At 53.4% G+C, this 23,647-nt stretch overlaps 1 protein-coding gene across 1 annotated transcript; it reads right to left on the bottom strand.

Moving 5' to 3' along the window:
- Positions 1–229: 229 nt before the first annotated feature.
- Positions 230–21,768, bottom strand: Man2a2 (mannosidase alpha class 2A member 2). Its single transcript, XM_052714529.1, has 24 exons — positions 21,590–21,768; positions 21,220–21,417; positions 20,100–20,247; positions 19,141–19,398; positions 18,926–19,070; positions 18,635–18,806; positions 18,307–18,434; positions 17,951–18,124; positions 17,393–17,579; positions 14,906–15,083; positions 14,404–14,606; positions 14,071–14,253; positions 13,805–13,919; positions 13,520–13,587; positions 13,224–13,389; positions 12,088–12,324; positions 10,404–10,526; positions 10,005–10,119; positions 9,638–9,771; positions 8,950–9,091; positions 7,152–7,285; positions 4,129–4,323; positions 3,896–4,003; positions 230–2,876 (listed from the first exon to the last, which is right to left on the bottom strand). Exons 3-24 carry the CDS (start codon positions 20,229–20,231, stop codon positions 2,724–2,726), a joined length of 3,450 nt encoding a protein of 1,149 aa, XP_052570489.1. The 5' UTR covers positions 20,232–20,247; positions 21,220–21,417; positions 21,590–21,768; the 3' UTR covers positions 230–2,723.
- Positions 21,769–23,647: the final 1,879 nt, after the last annotated feature.

Here is a 23,647-nt window from a genome sequence, read left to right as displayed (position 1 = left end):
TTCAACTGGACATCATGAACAATACTGCCCTAAGTAATATTTACACGTGTAAACACCAGCCGAGCACGTGGTACCTACCTGTGAGCCCAGCATGTGGGCGGCAGAGGCAGGAAGATGACAAGTTCAAGGCCAGCCTGGTTCTCTATGGCAAGTCTGGGTTAACCAGAGATACATTGCAAGACTCCCCCACTCCCCAAACACTTCTGTGTGATTAACTTTACTGCACATCTAAGACCTTCAAAGAATATCCTTTATTCTGTTAATTTCCTAGGGGTTCACAGAGTCTCCCCTATCATTTGACTACAAAGCATATACCAGCAAATAACACTTGCTGTAACAGTGGCTTCATATTCTTTCCTAACGTGTTTAGGCGGTCAGGACAAACTTCCACCTACACTTGTCCACAGCCCAGGCTCTGTGCTAAGCACTTCCCACTCATTATCTTATTTCTTTCAGCAAGACATGACTGGAATCCATGTGGCCTGAGACCGGCTGCATGTACTCTGGAGGGCTGCAAGAACTCAGCCCTGTCACTAGTGGATCTTTGGGTGACTGCTGGGCAGGTCCTAGTGGCGTTCTCTGAGGAGCCAAAGCAAGCTTTCTCCTGCAGGGACTACTTACTACAAACACCTACCTGCACAGTTGTATTTTAACCTGGTTCCTAGAACATGCTTTCCATTTTTTTGTGGCAAACCCATTTTTTAGTCTTTCCCTCTATCGTGTGTTAAGTTTTCATGTTGTCTAGAAAAGACCTTCCTACATCAGGTATAAAAATATATTTTCTCTCCGGGTGCAGTTGCACACGCCTTTAGTCCCAACATTGGGGAGGCAGAAGCAGGAGGGGGTCTCTGTGACTTTGAGGCCAGCTTGGTCTACAGGTCTACATAGTGAATTCCAGGACAGCCAGAGCTACACAGTGAGGCCCTGTCTCAAAATGTGTGTGTGTGTGTGTGTGTGTGTGTGTGTGTTTCTTGAATTGTTTTGTTTTTTCCCTCTAGACCTAGTTTTTGGGGAACTGAGGTAGAGTTCTAACTAACAGATAGCTAGTTGTCTCAAAGAACTATTTATTAAATAATCCACCTCCCCCACCTCCCTGCACTTGAAATCACACACACATTTCTGTGTGCCTGGGTCTCTCCGTGTTGCCCATCAGTCTCTCTGATCTGATCATGATGACTGAACTCATGCTGGCAGAGTCCAAGCCTTTGAGGACGCTGCCGTACCGTGCCTTGTGCCCACCTTGGTACCACCAGCATACATCACCACTGCCTTTCAGAACTACCTCACTCCTCATCCTGTACTCTCCTAAATGAATGGCAGAACTGGCAGAATTCCAAAAAGTGCCAATCTCCCTGGAATTCCATTGATTTTATGGGCTGATTTGGGAAGGAGCATGTACTCAGGCAACTCACAGAATGCCCTGCTGGGTCTTCAGCTGACACTGATATCTTAGGTAGCTTATGGTTTAAAAACAGTGGCAGTCATGATTCTTCGTCTCCATCTGAACTGAGGGGTGGGTGATACCATGACTCTGCTACATAACAGCATGCCCCCGGCTAGTTTCTGACTCTCAGGGGAGCACCTGTGTTGTTTGGTTCTTCACTGGTGACAGGGACCTTTATCTAGACTATGATGCTTCTTTCTTGTCCTGGCTTACTAAGTCTTCATGAGAGATGGAGTTTCACTTTTACCAACCCTCTTTCACCATGTATAGACAAATTCTCTATTAAGTGAAGCTAAAATGAAGGCTCATCGAAGCATACAGTCTCCTAATTTTGTCTCCATCCTCTTCGTCCCACGCACCAGGAGAGTAATATTTCTGCAGATGGAACAAAGATTAACCTCGAAGCCTTCCACTGGACCCAGCATGGGTACCTTCCCAAGGTGCCCAAACACAGGGCTCTTGGAAGCTCCGTTTCCTTTCTAGGGAAAACTTAGCCAGGAACCCCACGATAGGAACTTGTGAGGAGAGTGGTGTGTGAGCTGAAGAGGCAGGAAGGGTGGGAGACACCTTTCACCCCCGCCACAAATCCACACATCACAAATGACCCGCGCAGAATGGGGGTGGGTTCCCGAAGTGTTCTCTGGCCTCTGGCCTTGATTTAGAGTCTCGGCAAGTCCTTCCTGCCACCCAGCAGTCACTAGCCAGGACATACAGGCCCAGTGGCACTTTGAGCAGAGGCAGAGAACAGAAAGCAGCAAAGCCCTTCAGCTCTTGGGAGAGGCAGGGATCCTTCCGCTCCTCTGCTCCACTAACAATGGGTCCTTCTCCCCCTCTCCCAGAAGCACTTTGCCCCTGTGCCTCATACCAGGACATGTGGGGTCTATGTCACCATAGGACCCCCGAGCTAGCTCATAACTGCAGTCTCCTGGCTCTGGGCTGCTCCCCCTCAGCCTCCTTGACCTCCTCCGTGTGCCCCCACTCTTCCTACGTCCCATTTTGGGAAAAGGATGGGAGCCTGAGGCTGTGCCCCACTGGGCACCCACTCACAACCCAAAGAACCTCCTCTCCCTTGTCTCACTGGCCTCTGCTCACCACAGATGTGTGGGCTGCCCCAAACACAGAAGCAGCAATAGACAAGGCAAGGGACAATGCTCAGTCTGTCACAGTTCCAAGAGGCAGAACGGGATGTGATACTAGTGTGACTTGTCCAACCCCATCTTGGTGTCGAGAGGTGGTCTCTGTGGATGAACTTTCTCTTCAGGCCACAAGAAGCCCTACCCTAACCCAAGCGGAGGCGGAAGGTGCCAATCTCCATGGGCTCCACAAAGATGTCCGTGCTGTTGGAGGGTGAGGCCAGAGGGTACAGCAAAGTCAAAGAGGTTGGCTGCAGGAATACCACATCCAGGCCATGGAAGAGGCTTCCCAGGGCCAGCTGTGAAGAGAGAGGAGGCCGGCTGAGCTGGGCACTGCCAACACTGGGGTAAGTTCTTCCTTACATTTTTTTTTTTGAGCTGAGGATCGAACCCAGGGCCTTGCGCTCTGCCACTGAGCTAAATCCCCAACCCTCCTTACATCTTTTTGAAAACAGGGTCTCACATTGCAATCCAGGCTGCCCTCGAACTCACAACAATCCTTTCTCAGTCTCCCGAGCCCTACAATGACCCCTGGCATTCCCTCAGATCCTTAGGGAAAGCAGCTGAGCCAGTGACACACAGTTGCAATTCTTGGGAGGTAGAGGCAGGTGCCTCAGGAGTTCAGCTCGGCTTTGGCCACACAGTAACATTGTATTCAGCCTACATAAGACCTTGTCTCAAAAATAAAAATAAGAGCCAGGCAGTGGTGGCACAAGCCTTTAATCCCAGCACTCCAGGAGGCAGAGCCAGGCGGATCCCTGTGAGTTCGAGGCCAGCCTGGTCTACAGAGCGAGATCCAGGACAGGCAACAAAAGGACACAGAGAAACCCTGTCTCGAAAAACAAAACAAAACAAAATAAATAAATAAAAATAAGATAAATATAAAAAGTAAGAAGGCAATGACCTTAGGAAAGCAACAAGCCTCAGACAGGCTTTGTTGCTGTCTGTCCAACAAGCCTGTCGGGGCTCCTCAGTGTAGGAACTGTTACACCAAGCTGCGTTTGAGAACAAGTCGCCAGAGCAAGCAAAGGCCAGGGGACACCGTGAGTCATGCTTTGAAAGGCACAGTGAGTAGTTTTTCATTTCTCAGGTTTCCCTCTTCGCTCAGTACAGGGCCCTCCCGTGTTCTTGTCCGGGCCCAGCTCAGCACTGAAAACCACATCAACAGCCTCCCCTTTGTCTCTGGGAGTCCTGCGGTTACACCTGCTCCTCTCATTCTGCTGCCAACCCCAGCCCAGCCTCCCTCTAAGCTCTCAGCTCTGCTCCCGGGCTTCACTGTCCCGACAGGGGCCCTGCCTCCCATACCGGGCCTGCTCACCTTGCCTTGGCTTGTGGTACAGTTGAAGCCCAAGTTCTTGGCCTCAAGGCCACAGTCAAAGCCCTTGCGGTGTAAGATGAGGGCAGCATCAGCTGAGGGTGAGGTGTCCTGGAAGACAGTCAGGGGCAAGAGCAATGGAGGTGGGCAGCACTTCTGCCCAGAAGGCAAGGCTGAACAGGGAAGAGGGGGCGCAGAACCTGGTGGTAAGGTTTAGCACTCACTGGAACATTTACCTCAGATGCGAGCGTGCGGAGATTGAGCAGGTGGAAGTCACAGGGCAGCGGAGAAGCCAGAGGGTGGAAAGAGCGCAGAGTAGGGCTGGTGACCTGCCTCTTGGCCACAGGCAAGGCGAGTGGAGGCGTGCTGAGGTACATCGAAGTCAGGTGGCTGAGGAGGGACGGGTAGCTGGCAGAGCGCTCATCTTGGACCTGCAAGATGGACCCAAAACACAGGTGAGGGAGCAGCGCCAGGCTAAGGGGTGAAGCAGGAGAGGCAGGCCAGATCCTTTGAGAACAGCTTTCCTGGGTCACCTGGACTCTGGCTGCCTGCCTCCAGGCCCCGAACCTCCAACCCTTCCTGAGTGGCTACTTCTCATGGCACTCAGCTCAGAGAGGGCTGTGCTACTGGGCTCGCTTCTGTGTCTTCTTTAACACGATCATGCTGTTACCCCACAGAGAGGAGCAGGCATGCTCAACAGGCAGACAGGCTTCTCACAGCGACAGTGTTCTAACTATCCCATGTCCGGATGCCACCACATCCGCAGCCAGCCTGCCGCTCAGGTCCACCAGCTCAAGCTGGTAAGACCACTCCTCAAGTGTCCCCCAGGATGCCACATTCACAGGCTTACATGGGACTTTTCTCCACAGCCACTCCATTTCTCTATGCGGATCCCGGACCCTGGCCCCACCTTCTGAGTGCCTCCCTTCAAGCCCGGGCAGGGCCTGTTCCTCTTCCATGTTGCTTTGCAATGTCCTCAACGCAGACTGCCACTCCAACTCCATTCTCCTGCCCTTGGCTTAGTTCCAGTCACTAAGGCCTCCTGTTCCAACATCTTAAAACTGTCATCCCTACTTTGTCTCCCCACAGCCACACTGCTGCTTGCGGTCCTGACAGCTGAGGGCAAACCCTGACAGCACCCCTCCCTACTCAGGTCCTTCCGTGGTCCCCAGATCTCTGCAGCCTGCCCTGGCCCTCCCTTCCACCATGCCCTAGGCCAGCACTGGTTCATGGAGTTTTCTGATTAACAAACATCGTCTGTCATGGCTTCTGTGATAGCTACTGACCACTTGGGACCACAGGGGGCTTAAATGTCATTTAAAAGACAATTTATTAGTATTAGTTTGTGTACGTGTGTGTGTGGGGGGGGGGTTGCCTGCATATAGTCTGTGCACTTCATGTATGCAGTGCTCCTGGAGGCCAAAAGAAGACACTGTGTCCCTTGAATTGGAATTAGAGATGGCCCTGAGCTGCCCTATGAGTTCTGGGATCAAACATGAGTCCCCTGGAAGAGCAGTCAATGCTCTTAACTACTGAGCCATCTCTCCAGCTCCCTATAATTTGTTTTTATTCTTTATTGTTCTGAGACAGGGTCTCACTATGTAGCATCAGCTGCCCTGGAACTCCCTATGCAGACCAGCTTTATCCTCATAGAGATCTACCGCCTCTATCTCCTGAGTGCCAGAGTTGAAGACCCGTGCCGCCCACCACACCTGGCCAAGGAGTGTGGCTGGTGTGAGTGAAAAACCTCAACTTATTTCATCCTCATTCATTTGAGCAGCTACACGTTTAAAAAAAAGGGGGGGGGGGCTGGAGAGATGGCTCAGAGGTTAAGAGCACCAACTGCTCTTCCAGAGGTCCTGAGTTCAATTCCCAGCAACCACATGGTGGCTCACAACCATCTGTAATGAGATCTGGCTCCCTCTTCTGGCCTGAAGGGATACACACAAGCAGAACACTGTATACATAATAAATAAATTAAAAAAAAAAAAAAGCAAGCCTGGTGGTATACTCCCATAATTCTAACCCTTGGGAAACAGAGGCAGGAGGATGAAGGCTAGCCTGGGCTACATGAGACCTTGTCTCAAAAAAAAAAAAGCAAGTAAGTAAACAGCCTATGTAACTGGGTGGGCATGGTGGCATGTCTGTGCTCTTAGCTACTTGGGAGACTGAGACCAGAGGCTCATTGAACTCAGGAGTTCAAGGCCAGCCACAGCAACAGTGAGGCCAAAATCAAGGTTAACCAAGGATAACCCTAGGTTATCCTTACTACATCAAGAGGGCAGCCCAAGCTTCATAAGACCCTGTCTGACACACACACACACACACACACACACACCCCAAAACCAACACCAACCTAAAACCAAAACTGGACTGGAGACGTAGCTTAGTGAGTGGTAGAGCACTTGCCTAACATGTACAGAGCCCTGGGTTCAATCCAAGTACCCAGAAATGGCCAGGACACGTGGATGGTGGCTGCCATGCTGGCCAGCACTGCTTTAGTCTAAAATCACAGCAGGTCTCCCTTCCACACCATCATGGCTGCCTTCTACTTTGTGCACAGTTCCCACTCACCAAAGCTGAGCCTGGTGACCGCTGTTTCAGGCAGCGTCTGTCACCTCTTCAGCCCATGCTGCCCTGGCACCACAGGCCCAGTGAGACCCCACTTCCACGCCATACGCAGACACTTAGACCCTGCTCACTAGTGGGGTCTGGGGCAGCAGCACATTGGCCCACATCCTTTACTTCCCACAGCATAGCAGGGGCTCGGCATCTACGTGAGGAGTAAGGGACTAAGCCACCTGCAGGATGCTAGGCAGCAGACTCAAACTACAGGGCTAGCCTGCTCACCCTAGGCCACCAAGGCCCTCGCTGACCCTTACCTGTGGGCTCCTGATCGTGTTGCTGGAAAAGATCAAGCCCCTAAACATGGTTGCCAGTTTGGAGAAAAAGCCAGGCTGGTGAGGCAAAGAAAGCCGAGAGATGAGCAGGGTTATGTCAGGGTTAGGAAATGTTCAGGCTGGGGAGGGGAGGGGGAGATGAGAGCACCAAAGACAGAGGCAGATGAACATGACAGGGTAAGGTGACAGGGTGTGGCTGGGGAGGGACTGCTAAGCTGCATGAGATGGGTCAGCAAATGCCACAGGCCTCCTGCCTCAACGCGGGAATTAAGCTGTGCTGTCTGCCCCTTGCCCTCTGGCTACATTTGGGAACCCACAAGGCCGAGCCTACACTAGCTCACAGCAGGCCCAGATATTACCTCCTGGCTCACGGTTCGCCGCTCTAACAGGAGGCGGAAGCGGTTGCAGGTGATCTTGTTGTCTTTGAGCCCTTGGCCTAGACCCCGGTTGTCATCCTGCATCAGCCGTCGGTCCAAGATCACCTCCAGCTGGCCTGCGGAAGGTCGACAGTAAGCTCCAGGCGGCCAAACCCAGGGCTAAGCAGACACAGACCTTGGGAGTAGACTCTCCACCTCAGGGACTCAGGGAAAGGCCAGTAAGCTGAGTCCCTCAGAAGAGAGAATGATGGACTCCTGGTACTGGGAGAGCAGAGTGGAGAACAGGAGACCTAGAAAGGGGGTGCTGACCATGGCAGTTGACCTATGTGACCCGGAAGTAGGTCTTGGGCCCTGGGCCTAAGCAGCAGGAAGCCTCTTGGGGACAGGCCACACAGAACACTGTCAACAGCAGATGGAAAACTGAGAGGCCTGTCTGTCACACTGCTGCAGGCCCTCATCTGAGGTGGGCTGGCTTTCTCAGGCCGGACAGACTCAGGACTGACACATGCTCTCTTGCTGCTGCTCTACCTGCCATCAACTAGAAGGCCCAGCAGTCCAGACAGGCGTTGCCTGTCAGAAGCAGGCTATGGCGAGGACAGGCAGAAGGCATGTGAGGTGAGGCTCAGCAAGGCCTCCAATAAGAGACAGGAGGACCACCTCTGTTTCCCATTTGAATAGGCTTGGGGGAAAGGTCTCATTGCAGAGCTGAGGGATGGGAGGAAAGAAAGGCTTTCACCACAGTAACCCACAAGAGCTTTCCCCCAGAGGGCCAATTCTCCCTTTCATCTCCCAGTCCTTACTCTGATTTCTGTAGTCTCTGGCTTTGTACTCTGAGCAGACAGGAAGCGATCTCCAACCCTAAAATAGGTTCCTTGCATAGAACATAATCATTCCTTAATGTCCCATGTCCCAGAGGGGCAGACAGCTGACTGAGCAAGGACAATGGGCTGTATTCAGGAGTGTTCAGACAGACAGATCCCAAAAAATCCTGGCAGCGGATAGGAGAGGAAGCAGGCTCAACACTCACCAGCACTGTGACATAGCCTTGATCTGGTTCAGCCCTCACCAGCTCTATACCCCATAGACAGACAGACCTCTAAGGCCATAAAGTATGCTCATTTTGTCCCAAGGCTATGGAGATCCCTGGGGGTGGGGGTGAGCTTTCACCTTGTGCCTGCCAACTTCTCACTCCTCCAGTACTGAGGAGGGAGACTCACCCCTTGCTCACGCCACACCAGAGTTCCATCATAGAACCTGTCTCCAGACAAAGTCTTAGAAGATGCCCAGACTGAGCTCCAATTTAGGATCCTACCTCAGCCTACAAGGAGCTGGGGTTACATGTCTGTGCTACTCTAGGCCTAGAAACCTTGGTTTGATTAGTAAGAATGTCAGCCTTTCTTTTCCTGACCATTAAGAGGAAATATGTATATTTCTCCTTTCCTAAATATTACACTGTAACCACCTGCCTGGTAGTGGTGCACGCCTTTAATCTCAGCACTCAAGAGGCAGAGACAGGAGGATCTCTATGAGTTTGAAGCCAGCCTGGTCTGCAGAGTGAGTTCCAGGACAGCCAGGGCTCCACAGGGAAACCCTGTCTCGAAAATCAAAAAGAAAAGAAAAAAAAAGAGCTGCATCCCTCACTGAGAATAACCCTTCCATACCCATCTGCTTCTCCCAAGTGTGACTGACAGGAGCTGTGGATGGCTCACCCCCTTTTCAAGCTTTGGGGTGGTGGGGTCTAGAGAGAGGGGAGCAAAGGGTAGGCTGGTTTCCCACTCACCGTCAGAGAGGCTGGAGACACCCAGGGCCTGGGCAGTGTGCAGTGTGAGGCGCCTCTGTCCATCTTGGATGTAGGCCATGACTGGCATGGGGTAAAAGTTAGCCTGCAGGGGCAACTTCTTCAGATACCGCCGGGGCTGTACCTGCAGGGAAGAGTTCAGAGCCAGCCAGGAATGGTGTCGGACTTGTGTTCTGAAGGCTGCTCGGTGTGAAGGCTTTCCTGGCTATTTTTGTTTTATTTTTTGTTGTTGTTGGTTGGTTTTTTGAGACAGGGCTTCTCTGTGTAGCCCTGGCTGTCTTAGAACTCACTCTGCAGACCAGGCTGGCTTTGAACTCAGAGATCTACCTGCCTCTGCCTCCCGAGTGCTGGGATTAAAGGCGTGCAGCACCACCACTGCCCAGCTCTATTTTTTAAATTGTGTGTATGTGTATAATGTGTGCAAATGTGTGTGTGTGCTACAGCACACACGTGGAGGTCAGAGAAGACTCTGTGGAATGGGTTCCCCCCTCCACCTTCATCCGCGTGCCAGGAATTGAACTCAGGTTCCCAGGCCTGATCAAGAGCCTTCACCCACTGAACCATCTCACTGGCCCTACACTTGCCACTGGTCCTCGGCACACCCCCGCCCCCCACAGCACCTGTATGGGAAGGCCAAAGCAGTCTAAGTTCCTTGGGGCCCAAGAAGTACCTGAAAGCCATTGAGGTCTGTGAAGAAAGTACCCTGGCTGTCAATGTCCGTGTGGATGCGCAGGGCCAGCTCCTTGTTCACATAGTCCCTGATGTCTACCAGGAATGCCATGTCCAGAGACAGACCCTCTACCCCTAGACACAGGGACAGCCAGAAGTGAGGCGAGCCAGATGTGACTATGCCCAGGGAAGCTCTACCCACCCTCCTCCTCCTGGGAGCTCCCAGGGCAGTGGTGATTGGATTTTTCCCCAGGAGTCAGGCATTCCATGTCAAAGGACACACTACTTGTCAACAGCGATGGGGCAGAACAGGTGCCAGCCTGTGGACCTCACACCTGCTGGTGATCGTCCCCACCCGCAGGGCTCACCTGGCAGGTTGTATAGGCGAACCACTTGGTGAAAGTGCTCGTAATATGCAGACACCTCCGAGAAGAATGGGCCTTCGGTGACGCGGAGCACAGGGGGCTTCTTGGGGACATAGGGCTGGAAAAAGAGCAAAGGCCACTGAACCCACAGCACAGAGGACGAAGTAACAGTACCAACCCAGAGTGGGACAAGAGAAGTCCTCGGCCCAGGGCCCTGGCCTGACCACCTGTGCTGAGCAGGCCTGAGCTATGGTTAAGACCACAGCCCACCAACCTCCACAAGGCGACGAACAAGGACAGCAGGGCAAGATACAGGAAGCAGTGAGCACTGTAGGGATGCCGGGTCCCTCCCAGGCTCTCCCCATCCACCAGGCCCGGCAGGCTCTGTGAGGTGTCAGCTACCTTAGCCTCGCTATCAGGCAGGAAGAGGTAGGCTCCACTCTTATCCTTGGATGTGCGGGTGCCATAGATGAGGACCTTCACCTCCATCTGCTGTTCCTGTTCCTCATCCACCCTTCGGATGCTCTGCCAAGAAACACAGCCCTGACCCCTGGCCCCACACCAGCACGTCAGGTCTCCCCCAGGAGGGCATGGACTGACTTCCCCCAAGGAGCCAAGCCCGGTGCTACGGTTGGGATCTTAGCTGTCCACCATAAGGCCTGTGTGTCAAGGGCTCGTTCCCAGACTGCTGCCACTCAGCGAGGTAGGGAACCGTGGGCTCTACCACTTCCCTTCCCTTTCTACCTTTTCTTTCTTTTTTTTTTTTTTTTTGAGACAGGGTTTCTCTGTGCAGACCTGGCTGTCCTAGAACTCACTCTCTAGACCAGGCTGGCCTCAAGATCCGCCTGCCCCTGCCTCCTGAGTGCTGGGATTAAAGGTGCGTGTCACCCCCGGCCAGCTTAGGCTGACCTTAGCTTCTGATCCTCCTGCCTTTGCCTCCTAATGCTGGGGTTACAGGCACGTGGCACCACACTCAGTTCTAGCCAGTGCTGGGGTTACAGGCACGTGGCACCACACTCAGTTCTAGCCAGTGCTGGGGTTACAGGCACGTGCCACCACACTCAGTTCTGGCCAGTGCTGAGGACCAACCCAGGGCTTCTCAGAACAGACTGCTTATCTAGCATGCCTCTCCAGCCCCACCCACCTTTCTTTTTTCTGAGACAGGGTTTCTTTGTGTAGCCCTGACTGTTCCAGTCCCTTTTTATCTGCCCCCCATCTCTCTCTCTCTCTCTATCTCCCTCTGTCTCTCTGTCTCTTTCGAGACACCGTCTCACTATGTAACTCTGGCTGACCTGGAACTCACCATGTAGACCAGGCTGCCTTGAATTTACAGAGATCCGCCTGTCTCGGTCTCTCAAGTGCTAGCATTAAAGGTGTATGTGACCAAACCCAAGTTCTTTCTTTCTTTCTTTCTTTCTTTTTAAAGATTTATTTATTTAATATGTACACAGAAGAGGGCGCCAGATCTCATTACAGATGGTTGTGAGTCACCATGCAGTTGCTGGGAATTGAACTCAGGACCTCTGGAAGAGCAGTTGGTGCTCTTAACCTCTGAGCCATCTCTCCAGCCCCCAAGTTCTTTCTTTAAACATTTTTGAGACAAGGGTCTCGTGTAGTCCAGGTTGGCCTCAAACTTGCTATGCAGCCAAAGATGACCTTGAACTTCTGATCCTCTTGTTTCTGCTCCCTCCACTGCTGAGATTACGGGTATGCACCACAACACCCAACCTCTCTCCTGCATCCTGGCTGTGAAGTAATTTACTTTCCTAAGGTGTGCTCCCTGCCTTGACATGCTGCCTAACCACAGGCCCCAAAGCAGTGGGTGTGCCCAACTGTAGGCTCAAGGCTCACTAACTGTGAGCTGAAATCGACCTCCTCTTCTTTACAACTCACAGATACAGTAGCGGATGATTAACACACTCAGCCTTGCCACGCTGTTAGCTTGACAGCTACACATGCTCACTCCCAAGTCACTGTGAGTCAGGTGACAGGAGGCACATGGGGCCAGGAACAGCGGTACAAAAGCCCCCCTGATGCCCATGCCCTCCTCTGGTCCCTCCCCACCACCCCTGGCCTGGCCCTTTACCTTGAGGAGCCCAGTAAGGCCGGAGAACCAGACCTGCATGTAGCGATTGCTGATGGCGAAGTCACTGGTGCTGGAGTCTATGACACGGAGAGGGAATGCTGTCTGCCTGCTGATGGACAGCTTCACACCATTCAGGTAGACACGTACAGAAGACGGCAGCGTGTAGGGCCCATCGAGATCTGGCTGCAACTGCAGCACACCCAGACCCAGGGCTGGCAGGCGGATGGGCACCGACACCTGGGAGCCCAGAGGCAGAAGGAAGCATGAGCAGAGGAGCAGCCGTCCAAACAGGCCTGCTCCCTTCATCCTTGACCTCTGCATTCTGTTTTCTGAAGCTAAGTGTGGAACCTTACACTTCTATCTGGAAAATCCTGTCTGCTTTGGGATCCTGGTTCTGAGTTGTCATTCTGCACGCCTGTCAGCCAAAGGGCACAGCACTCAGTTGAGAGCCTAGGGTCCGAAGCAGGCTTCACATACTATCTGAGCGACCTTAGGCAAATAACTTAACCTCTCTGGGCCTCTGCTTCTGGAAATGACGACTGCATCACTGTGTACACTCATAAGAGTCTAATGAAAGCCAGGAGTGATGGTACATCATTGTATCCCAACAGTCAGGAGGTTAAGCAGAGGATAGCAAGTTTGAAGACAACCTGAACTACACAGTGAGGCCTTGTCTTTAAAAACAAATTCGCAATGAATTGAATATCTAAGTGCTTCAAGCAGCACTTGGTATGAACTAGATCTGAACATTTATTTTTCATCCATATCACAGATGAAATCCATAATAAGTCAACATAATAAATTATCATTAGAAGCTTGTGTCCGAATTAGAGTTAGAGACCAGGTTGGGGAGCAGGCAAGACCCCGTCACAATGAAGTAAACAATAAATATTGGATGAGCAGCTGAGGGCACTGTTGCTGCCCTCTGGACTATAATTAGTACCACAGTGTCCTCACCATCCTTCTAAGGATACTCAAATCCCCAGAGTGACTATCCTTTGGGCAATACCTCTCCCCAAGCCACCTGCCTCCATCCTGGGGAGAAGCAGAGCACAGCACAGGAGTGGGAAGCAGGTGTTGATGGCGAGTGAGGCCCCAGGAGAGGTACTGAGCAGGGAGCACTGAGCCTGCCTCACCTGGTAGACATCGGGGACCATGTTAGTGGCCGAGCTCCAGTGCACACTGATCTGCACAGACAGGGGCTGGCCCTCCTCTGAAAGGACTCGCACCCTTGGGGAGTTGACCAGCAGGGTCACCACACTGAGCCGCTCTTGTTCCAGTGAGTTAAACAGCACCACAAACCTGTGGGTAGAAGGTGGGCTGACCCAGGAGCTTGCTGCAGCGGTGGGGCAGGGGCAGCAGCCAGAACCAGGGCGCCCTGCACTGTGGGGAGTGGAGGGTACCCCTGTGAACCTAGCCAGGCCTGGCTTACCTGGGTGAGGAATCCAGCTGGATCACTGTGCGCTCTGGCAGGGCATCGTGACTTAAACGACTGTCGTCCTGCAAGGACGTGGGCAGGAAGAAAGAATGATGGCGGGGCTCAACCTCCTCTGCACCCCAACCTGTCCAGGCCATGAGCCACCAACTACCTGAAGCATGGACTTTGCACCCCAAAACAAAGAAGGCAAAGGAGGAACGGTACCCACTAACAGCAGCTCTTGAGGTAGTACCCACCCACACCAGAGCATCTCTCAAGCAGATGTCGGAGGGGGCTCACCATTTGGAGGAAGGGTGTCCCAGGGTCAAATTCGTAGGTCTCCTTGTCTCCCAGAACCAGATAGTGAGCAGCATTGATGATGACCTGCTTCAGGCTCACCAGGGACCGCAGCAGCCTGTGGTGAGCAGGAGAGAAAGCTGAGAGAAGATGGTCATGGGGAAGGAAGCTGTCTGCCACGCCAGCAAGACCAGCCCTCAGCAGCCTACCCACCAATCACGCGCATATCCTCTCTTTGAAATGATGAGGGACAGGGGGGTGGCTCCTACCTGACCCCATAGTCTACTACCACCGCCTCCTTGGCAGTTCCGGTGATGGCATCGTGGTGCTGGAAGAGCCCCAGTGTGCGGCGAGCTTCCGTCAGAAGAGCAAAATCAGACAGCGGGTACTGGCCAGCCAGTCCAGAGCGGCGGGCATGAGCCACAGCCAAGCTGTATAGAACCTCTGCCCCACTACCCAGAGAAAGAAGTCAGAGCCTTCCTGTTCTGTTCAACCTTCTCCAGGGGGCCACCACACACTGATGGGGTCCTCTCTCGCTACCCCGCCCCTCCTACACCACCAAGGTTAACTCTCACTCAGCAAGGGGAGGTGGCAGTTCTCACCGCAGGTGGGCTTCTAGGACTCGGTCCAAGCTCTTATAGAAAGGCCGGGAAGTGTAATAGCCTGTCCAGTAGTGGTCCTCCCGGTCAGCATAGGAAAAGAAATCTCCACTCAGCACAGGAAACCCTGGAGGCCGGGCACCAGGCTCCACTCCCGTCCTCTTATAGAGAGCATCAAAATACTCGGAGAGGGTCCCGAACTGGGCCTGTGGGGACCCAAAACAAGCTTCCATCAATTACAGAGCCTCCTGGGATCTCTGGCCACCATTCCACAATGCTGCAGGTGTGGGCAGGGGTGAGGACTTTGTCTAGCAAAGGGCGATAAATCTGTATGTCCTGCTCTTTTGGGCCTAGCAAGAGCTGGGGGACTTGGGAATGAATTCTGATCCACACAGGAACCTTGCCCAGGATTGGGAACGACCTGGAGCCCTCAGCAGCAGGGCTGGTACAGGCAGGACCGGGCCGCAGCACTATAGCCACAGATCCGTCTGCACACGCCTCCCACCTGCACATGCAGCTCAGGCTTGCTGTTGAGGAAGTCAAAGAGCCGCTGGTAGTTGAAGAACTGGGCATCCCACTCCTGGGGCTTGTCATACCGGAAGTCATCGCCCAGCGGCACGAGGAGGACATTGCTTCGGAAAAGCCGGGACTTCTTCCGGTACTGATCCAGGAGCAGGGCTGCCCTGGAAACACAGAAGGTCACAGGCCCAACATGAAGTCCCAGACTTAAAAAGATCAGTGAGGAAGCTGGGGAGGTGGCTCAGTGGATAAAATACTTGTCACGCAAGCGTGAAAACTGGAGTTTGCCACCCCACCCCCAAAACCTGTAAATACCAGTGGGCATGGTGACCTGACTGTAATCTCAGAGCTCAGAAGGTGGAGACAGGCTCCCCAGAGCAAGCTGCACAGCTAGATGAGCCCATACTGGAGACAAGCTCTGGGTTCAGCTTTTTCAATGAATAAGGTGGAGAGAGACCAAGGAAGACTTCTGACATCAATGTTGGGTCTCCATATACACTCACAGACCTGCATGTGCGTCCACAAACGTGGGCTCACACACATGCAAACTATGCCGGGTGACATTCATTTTTAACTCTAGCACTTGGGAGGCAGAAGGCAGACAGATCTTTGTATGAGGCCAGCCTGATCTGTATCGCGAGTTTCAGGCCAGTCAGGATGACATAATGAGATACTGTCTCAACAAAAGAAAGAGAAAAAAAAATTCCTATGAAAAGCTAGGCACAACGCGCAATGGTGGCGCACGCCTTTAATCCCAGCACTCAGGAGGCAGAGCCAGGTGATCTCTGTGAGTTCGAGGCCAGCCTGGTCTACAGAGCAAGATTCAGGACAGGCGCCAAAACTACACAGAGAAACCCTGCCTCAAAAAAACAACAAAAACAAACAAACAAAAAAGAAAAAGAAAAAAGAAAAGTCAAAAAGAAAAGCTAGGCACAGTGGCACATCCTTTTAATCCCAGCACTTGGGAAGCTGAGGCAAGAAGACTCCAAGTTTGAAGCCAGACAGGTCTACACAGAGAAGGCCTGCTGAGTGTGGCAGCATATGCCTGTAATCCCAGCACTTTTGGGGTATCAGTAGTTCAAGCCCATCCTCACCTACACAGCAAGTTCAAGGACAGCCGCAGCTCCATGAGACTGTCTAAAGCCCCCATCCACACATGAGGAATGCTGCCTGGCTTGAACTGTATGCAAACATTTATTTTTGTATCCACATTATCTACCCAGCAGAGTCTTACAGCATGTCATTAGAGCCTTTTTCCTGCCAGGTACAGTACCATGTGCCTCCAATCCCAACACCTGGAGGCTGAGGCAGGAGGATTGTTGCAAGTTTGAGGTCAGCCTGAGCTACAGAGTGAGTATTGGGCAAGCCAGAGCTACATGGCAAGACCTTGTCTCCAAAAAGGAAGAGAAAAGTAGCTTTTCTGGTGCGTGCTTGGACCGCAAGCCTGAGTCACTGCCACTGCTACTTACTATATTCTCAACAATTTAGCTAAGGTGGCATTTAGATCAACCTTAACCAGCACGTTTGCAGGGCTCCAATTTTAGTCACAGTGATATCTTTGAGGTTCTTTACTATTCTCTTAGAAGGGACAGGTTTTTTTCTCAGAGGTTAGAGGCTCTCTGGCAGGACTGGGTAGATCTAAACAGGATTTGGGCCCGGTGAATAGAAGACCCACCTGCCTGACTTGGAGCTGACCCAGAGAACCTAAGTCAAATGAAGGACAGCAGCTGAAAGTTTGCAGGAAATGGTACCCACGTAAGAATTGTTTAGGGCAGGTGCCTGGCATAGTGGTGCACATCTTTAGTCCCAGCACTTGGGAGGCAATGGTGGCAGATTTCTGTGAGTTCAAGGCCAGCCCGGTCTACATGGTGAGTTACAGGACAGCCAGAACTGCATAGTGAGACTCTGTCTCAGAAAAAACAAAAAAAGAGTTGTTTAGGGTTGGGGATGTAGCCCAGTTTGGAGAGTGCTTGCCCGGCCTCACAAACCCGATTTGGGCATAAACCAGGCGTGGTGAGTCATGCTTGTAACCCAGCACTCAGGAAATGGAGGCATGTTTGAAGCCAGTCAGCCTGGAATATGAGATCCTGTCTCAAAAAGAAAAAAAGGGGGTGGGGGTGGGGAATGCCTCACAGTCTATTAGGGCATCAGAAGGCAGCTTCCCTGAGGAAAGTAAAAGCATTCTGGGAAGAAGCTAAGCACCATTCCCACTCCCAGGGAGGCAGATGCATGGCCTGAACTCTCCACCGGAGTCTACCCTTTTTTCCAGGTATGGTCAGCATCATGCAGCCCCGTGTGGCCCAGCCAAGACCAGAAGCCAGGTTTCAGTCTAACTCCTCTGAGGAGCAAAATGTCAATACCAGCTACCCCTTTCTCAGGAGACCGAGGCAGGAGGATTGAGTATTGCTGGGGCTACACAGATCAAAACCAAAACCCAACACCACCTTGCCCAAGTAGGGCTGACAGCAGATACCTGTCTGCCACATTGGCCTCTGTAATAGCCCTCGGAGGCACCTTCCAAGGGCAGTTGATGCGCCCACCCGGCAGACGTTTGAAATCAAACTGGCAGCAGATCTTGGGGTCAGGGCCACAGGTGTGTGGAACGTCATAGCTGTAGAAGGGCATCATGTGGCAAAAGATGTCTGTGCTGGAGTCTGGATCTACAGAAGGCAAAGACATACCATAGGGTGAGCCCCAGGCAGGCAGGGTTAGCCGCCAGACACAAAGACATCACAAGTGTGTAGATTCGAGTCATCCATAGGCAGCCCTGAGAGACAATGAGATTCTAGCTAAACTCAGGACTGTAGATATGTGTGGGCTGGGAATAGGACCCGGGGCTGCCAAATCCACAGCTCCTGCAGGACCATGTGCCCACAGAAGCCAGCAGAGGTCAGCATGACTCTCTCCTAACCCAAGACAAGAGTTGCTTCAGGCAGTCTGCCCTTAGGGACAATAGGGGTCCGATTTCTAATAAACCTCTTCCCCAGCGAAGACTACACTGCTATAATACCCATGCCCTCCTTGGCCTTACCCCACATCTGCCGCCACATGAACTCCAGGCTGTGAGTGGCAGCAAAGTGCTTCTTGATAGCATAATGCACCCTCTGAATCAGCATGCTGGTCAGGTTGGCACGGCGCAGCAGGTAAGGCATGGTGGAGCTGTGCCCAAAGGGGTCCACTGCCCAGCCCGAGCGAGGGGGTGCACCTATGCAGAGCAGAGATTTCAAAGGCCCTGAATACCTCGGGGACTGGCCTCTGGCTTCCTAGTGCCTGGGAGGCCAGCTCTTAAAGGAGAAACTTCCTGCCAATCCCTGTACCTCACAGCATCTTGCCACAGTGCTCAGGCCCAGCTCTGGGGCAGAGTCTAGCTCCCATGCCCGGACTTACCCAGGTTTCTCTCCAGCCACTGGTGTCCCTCGATGAGCTGGTCAATCAAGGCAAAGTAATGGGAGTTGGCCTCATCTGGCATCACCCACCCGCCTGTTGCAATCTCCAGCTGCCCGTTTCCCACCAGCCTAGGGATGAAGGCACACTTAGGATGTGGCAGGGACCCTTTGTTTGGTCCTGGCAGCGAGAGGATGACAGGGACTGCATGCATTGGCCTCCTCCAGCCAGAGAATACTCACAAGCTTGGCACCCACAGAATGAGGCAAGACCAACCCACCCAGCTGGGGCTTAGGCAATGACTCCCCCACGCCTTCCTAACCACCACTACCTTCGAACTGCTGCCTTTTTTTGGGCACTGATGTTGTCCCACCACTTGGCGAAGAAGGAGACTTCCGCCCAGAGAAAGCGTCGTCGGGGATCTTCCTGCAGCTTGGACACCATGCTGTTGAGGATGTGCTGGGTTTGTTCCATGTAGTACTTGTCAAAAGTCTTGATCCAGCCTGGGAGAGGCAACAATAGGGTCCCCTGAATACGCCGCACACTTCAGCCGCACCCCTCCTTATGTTCGTCCTCAGAAAGCCTGCCCCACACCCTGGCGCCGGGCCTGCGGGGCCTTCACCTGGATCATTGTGTGAGTGGGGCACCACAAACACCTGCAGGTCTTCAGCATCCCAGTCGTTTGGGCTGTAGGAGATGTCAAAACCTTGCCTCCACACGCCACCCTCCACATTGTCAAATGGCAAGTTCTCAGACACAGTTAACATCTGCCAGGGAGGAATGCGGCTCAGTGCCCGTCTCCGACAACACGAGGGCCCCGCCAGCTCCAGCTCTTACCTGGAGTTCTGGCTTCTGCCCCCTGCCCCCCAAAGCAAACTGGCAGTCCTGGGGGGAGACAGAGAAGAAGCTGGGCCGGGGCTCTGGGAGCACAGCCCAGGAGCCGTTGGCTGTGTGGTAGGGCAGCAGGGCTGGCGGGCCCTCTGCATTGGCTGTCAGCTCCAGCACGGAGTCCTTGATGTGGCTGATGATCTCATGGTTCTCCTCCAACAGTTGTTCCAACTGTTCGATCCGGTTCTGCAGCACAGAAATTTGGCTCTGCCAAGAAGAAGAACAGAAAGGAATCACTCCCGGCTCCCTCCCTGTCACCGGAAGAATTCCTGCTTGAGGTCATCACCTGATGCCTGACTGGCCTATGATTCCCCTGTCCTCAGGCCAGGTCAGACCATAGGCCTACAGGGATGAAGTGCTCCGCACATCACTCCTGCAGACTCCTATCCACTTGGCTTGGAAGTAGCATCACCCTGAAGCTCATGGGGGGCAGGCAAACATTTCATCTCACATGCCTGTGCTCAGTGACCTGTACTTCCTGTCTCAACATGGTGCTGGGGACGGCATTCAGCTTAATGGAAAAGAAACACTGCAGTCAATTAGCAGGGTCCGCCGAGGACTCAACTCTGTCTAGCAATATACAAGGCCACTTTTCTGCTGCTTCTTTTGCCACTGCTGCCTTTCACTTCCTGTTGTGGCTAGGAGCACAGCCCAGTGGTAGAGCGTGCGTTTAGCCAGCACCAGCCCTTGGGCATTCACCTCCAAAAGCAGGAAAATCTGTCTAGGAGCGTTCCTGGGCTCGATACGTAACTCACCTGCAGATCACGTAGCCTGCACTTGTGCCCAAGGCTCTAGGACTAATCCCTAAGACCATGGGGGAGGAGGGTGTTCTTGTCCCATACAGCTCTCCTGCTGGGGAGATGCCTGAGCCCAGGTGACCTGCATCTGGAGAACAAGGTGTGACTCACCCTAGGGAAGTTGCCACCATTCTGGTGTCTGGCAGGATCGTGCTGCACGCGGTCCAGCATCAGGTAGAGTGAAAAGACAGCTACACAGAAGATGGCAGCCCCGCACACCGTCACCTGCTTTTTCAACTTCATATCGACCCTACAGCACCTGGCCCGAGAGATACTGTCTGTAGTTCTGGCGTGCAAAATCCTTCGGTTGGCCTTGCGACCAAATGCCCTCTGAATTCCCAGGGAGCACTGATTTGTACCTGACTCTGGTCAAGAGCAAGGGAGCTTCCAAGAACCAAATCTTGGTTGAGACTCCCAGCACACAGGTAGCACATGTATCTGGGGCTGGTCCTGTAGGACAGGAGTTCTGTCTCCCCTCAGCCCCAGCTATAAAAACTGGCATGTGGGGGTGGGGGGCAGGTGAGATGGCTTGGTAGGTAAAAGCTCTTGCAGCCAAGCCTGACAACCAAGTTAATCCATTTGACTCACATGGCGGAAGGAGAAAGCCAACTACCACAAACTGTCCTCTGATTGCCACATGTTTTCTATGGTGTATAAATGTATAAAAATGTATATACATGTATAAACAAATGTAACACATTAAAAAAACAAAACAAAAAACAAAAACAAAAAACAGGGAGAGCAGAGCCCCGGCTCTGACCCACACTTCATTACAAAACCACGAATTGCAAACAGCTTGCTCAGGACTCGGCCCGCAGAGAATGTCTATCCAGGCTCCCTGGCCATGTGTTTGTTTGACTTAGAGGTACAATCACCGGCTGGAGAGACCGGCAAGCCTCGCCCCTCTGACCTCCTGAGTCAGACGGCTACTCAGCAGAAACAGTGCCTGGCCCAGATCCTGTCTCAGGAAGCACACAGAATGGATTTCTTCTTAAAGAAGAAATGCTCACGTTTCTACCACAACCCAGTGTTCGTGTTCTAGTATTCTCCCTGTCAGTACTGTGCAAAACTTCCAGTCCTGGCTTCCAGAGCGCTTGAAGGGACTCCTGAGAAGCCAGCGGCGAGACTCAAAGTCCCCAGGGTAGCGGAGGCCAGGCATAGCTTCTCGGTAACGGGGCAACTCGAGAGGACCCACAGTGCCCGCTGCCACCGCCCGCGGGTCCCCACTTGCCTGGCGGCGGAGGGAGGACGCTAGCTGCCGAACGCGCGTGGGCGGGACCGCGTTTTGGAGTCTGCTCTTCGGGCCCTGGTGCTGAAGAGCTCTGTCACCTCTCCCCGCGTCCTACTTAGCGCCAACTGATGCCGCTCAGGAGCCTCCGGGCAATATTTTTAGCCCCTGGAGATTGGGTCCGGGCCAAAGAGGGCGGAGCTAGGGAGCAGGAGCTGGGTCACGGTGGGGCAGGAACCTGCCGCGGGGTCCCCCCCCCCCAGCAGGCCCGCCCAGCCCCCTCCGGCCCTCGGAGCTCAGCGGGTACTCGGGGGCCGCAACGCCCGCGGCCTGCAGGCAGGAGTCATCGCCCGCACCCCGCCCGGCCCGTTACCGTACGCGGCCGGCCTCGGCGCCGCTCGGGACCCTGCCGGCCGAGCCTCGCCACCGCTGGCATCCCCGGGGACCGCAGCCCGCGCGGGGGCAGTTGCGCAGGCTAAGACAGAGGCCTGCCCACCCCTACCGCCCCTGCTCGGCCCCGCAGCCGCGCTCCCGCGGGGGCCAGGACCGCCGCGCGCACGCGCGCGCGCGCTCCTGCGCTCGCTCCGCGCTCCCGCCTCCAGCGGCCGCGGGGCCGAGCAGCGCGCCGGGCGGGAGGAGGCGCGCCGGGGGACCGCGCGCAGCCTCCCCTGACTCCGGGTCCCCGCCGCCGCCTCGCCACCCCCGCCCGGTTCCGCAGCGCCCTCTAGCACCGGGCGGGGCCGTCTCGGCCGGCTTCCCGCCGTGCCTCCCGCGGGGTGGGCACAGGGGTCCGCTATGGCTGCCGTGCTGCTCTGCCCAGCGGTTGGAAGGGCAGGGCTCGCGCGGCGGAACCCCGGCTGAGCCGCGCGACTTTTTTCCTCGATGTGGTCTCCCAGCCTGGCTCCGGAGGGATGTTGCTTGGGCAAAGGGATGCTGCCTCCCTCTGGGTACTGTGTGTTCCCGGTGCCTCTGGGTTTCCTGCCACTGAGGCTGAAAGGCACACCATACTGTTAATTGTTACTCCTTTATTGGGCGTATGTAGGAAAAGTTTAAAGCACCCCAGGAGGAAGGATGCCTTGGCCCCCCTCTACTATGTGAGGACACAGCTAGAAGGAGTCATCTATATACCAGAAAGTGCCCCCCCCCCCGCACATATATGCACACGCACACACCCCAATCTACTCATGTCTCACACTTTGCAGGATTGTAAGAAGTCAGTTGTTAAACTGGGTGGTGGTGGTGCACGCCTTTAGTCCCAGCACTAGGGAGGCAGGGGCAGGAGGATCTCTGTTGTGAGTTTGAGGCCAGCCTGGGCTACAGAGCAAGTTGCAGGACAGGCTCCAAAGCTACACAGTGAAACCCTGTGTTGACAACCAGAAGAAGAAGGAGGAGGAGGAGGAGGAGGAGGGGGGGGGGGAGGAGGAGGGGGGGGGGAGGGAGGAGGAGGAGGAGGAGGAGGAGGGGGGGGGGAGGAGGAGGGGGGGGAGGAGGAGAAGAAGAAGAAGAAGAAGAAGAAGAAGAAGAAGAAGAAGAAGAAGAAGAAGAAGAAGAAGAAGAAGAAGAAGAAGAAGAAGAAGAAGAAGAAGAAGGTTTTTGTTTTTGTTTTTCGAGACAGGGTTTCTCTGTGTAGCTTTGGAGCCTGTCCTGGAGCTTGCTCTGTAGCCCAGGCTGACCTCAAACTCACAGAGATCCACCTACCTCTGCCTCCCGAATGCTGGGATTAAAGGCGTGTGCCACCACTGCCCGGACTTGTTTATGGTATTTTGTTACAGCAGCTCAAACAGACTGAGACATTATCTTTGGACAGATTTGCAGCAGTGACTTTTCCTGGGCAAAGGATAAGCCCTGATATGATGGATGATGCTTGGCTTTTCCTCCAGCTCCTGGAAAAGACAAAGCAGCAGTTATGTATCGCTGAAACAATTTTTTAGTTAACTAGATATAAAATACAATCTCATTGTTTAACTCCCATTTTTTCTGTATCATCTTCAGGGCCATTTTTCTAGGGGTGTGTACCAGTTGGAATGTGTGGTGCTAAGATGTAGATCTCCACCAGAACATAATCCTCTGTAGCTGTACTTGCCCTGTGTGCAGGGAGATCTATTTCCCAACCTTTCTATTGAATTTTTCATTTTGGTGAGAAACTTTATTTCCAAAGACTCTAGTTTCTTTCATGGTTCTTCTTCTAATTCAGGTATAATTTAAAAATCCTTTGTTTTGTTTTTCTAGACAGGGTTTCTCTGTGTAACCCTGACTATCCTGGAACTAGCTCAGTAGACCAGGCTAGCCTCAAAGGCATAGAGATCCACCTGCCACTACCTCCTGAGTGCTGGGATTAAAGGCATGTGTGCCACCACCACCCGGCCTAATTTACAATCTTAAGTGTACATCTTGTTTTTTATAACTGTATATATTTTGATGTGTGTTCACA

The sequence above is a fragment of the Peromyscus californicus genome, unplaced genomic scaffold (genome assembly GCF_007827085.1).
Source record: "Peromyscus californicus insignis strain IS unplaced genomic scaffold, ASM782708v3 Scaffold_4__1_contigs__length_199733344, whole genome shotgun sequence".
NCBI lineage: Eukaryota > Metazoa > Chordata > Mammalia > Rodentia > Cricetidae > Peromyscus > Peromyscus californicus.
The sequence above is the reverse complement of the archived record's forward strand: the minus strand, read 5'-3'. Positions and strand labels throughout refer to the sequence as shown.

Bases quoted from the DNA above. Each gene is read 5' to 3' on its own strand.
- Man2a2 (XM_052714529.1), bottom strand. From the start codon at position 20,231: ATGAAGTTGAAAAAGCAGGTGACGGTGTGCGGGGCTGCCATCTTCTGT. The intron at 12,325-13,223 runs GTGAGGCAGGCT...CTGGGCTCCCAG, and splicing joins TGGTCCCCGATGTCTACCAG to GTGTCGGTGCCCATCCGCCT. The intron at 7,286-8,949 runs GTGAGTGGGAAA...GACCTTCCGCAG, and splicing joins TGTCTCCAGCCTCTCTGACG to GCCAGCTGGAGGTGATCTTG.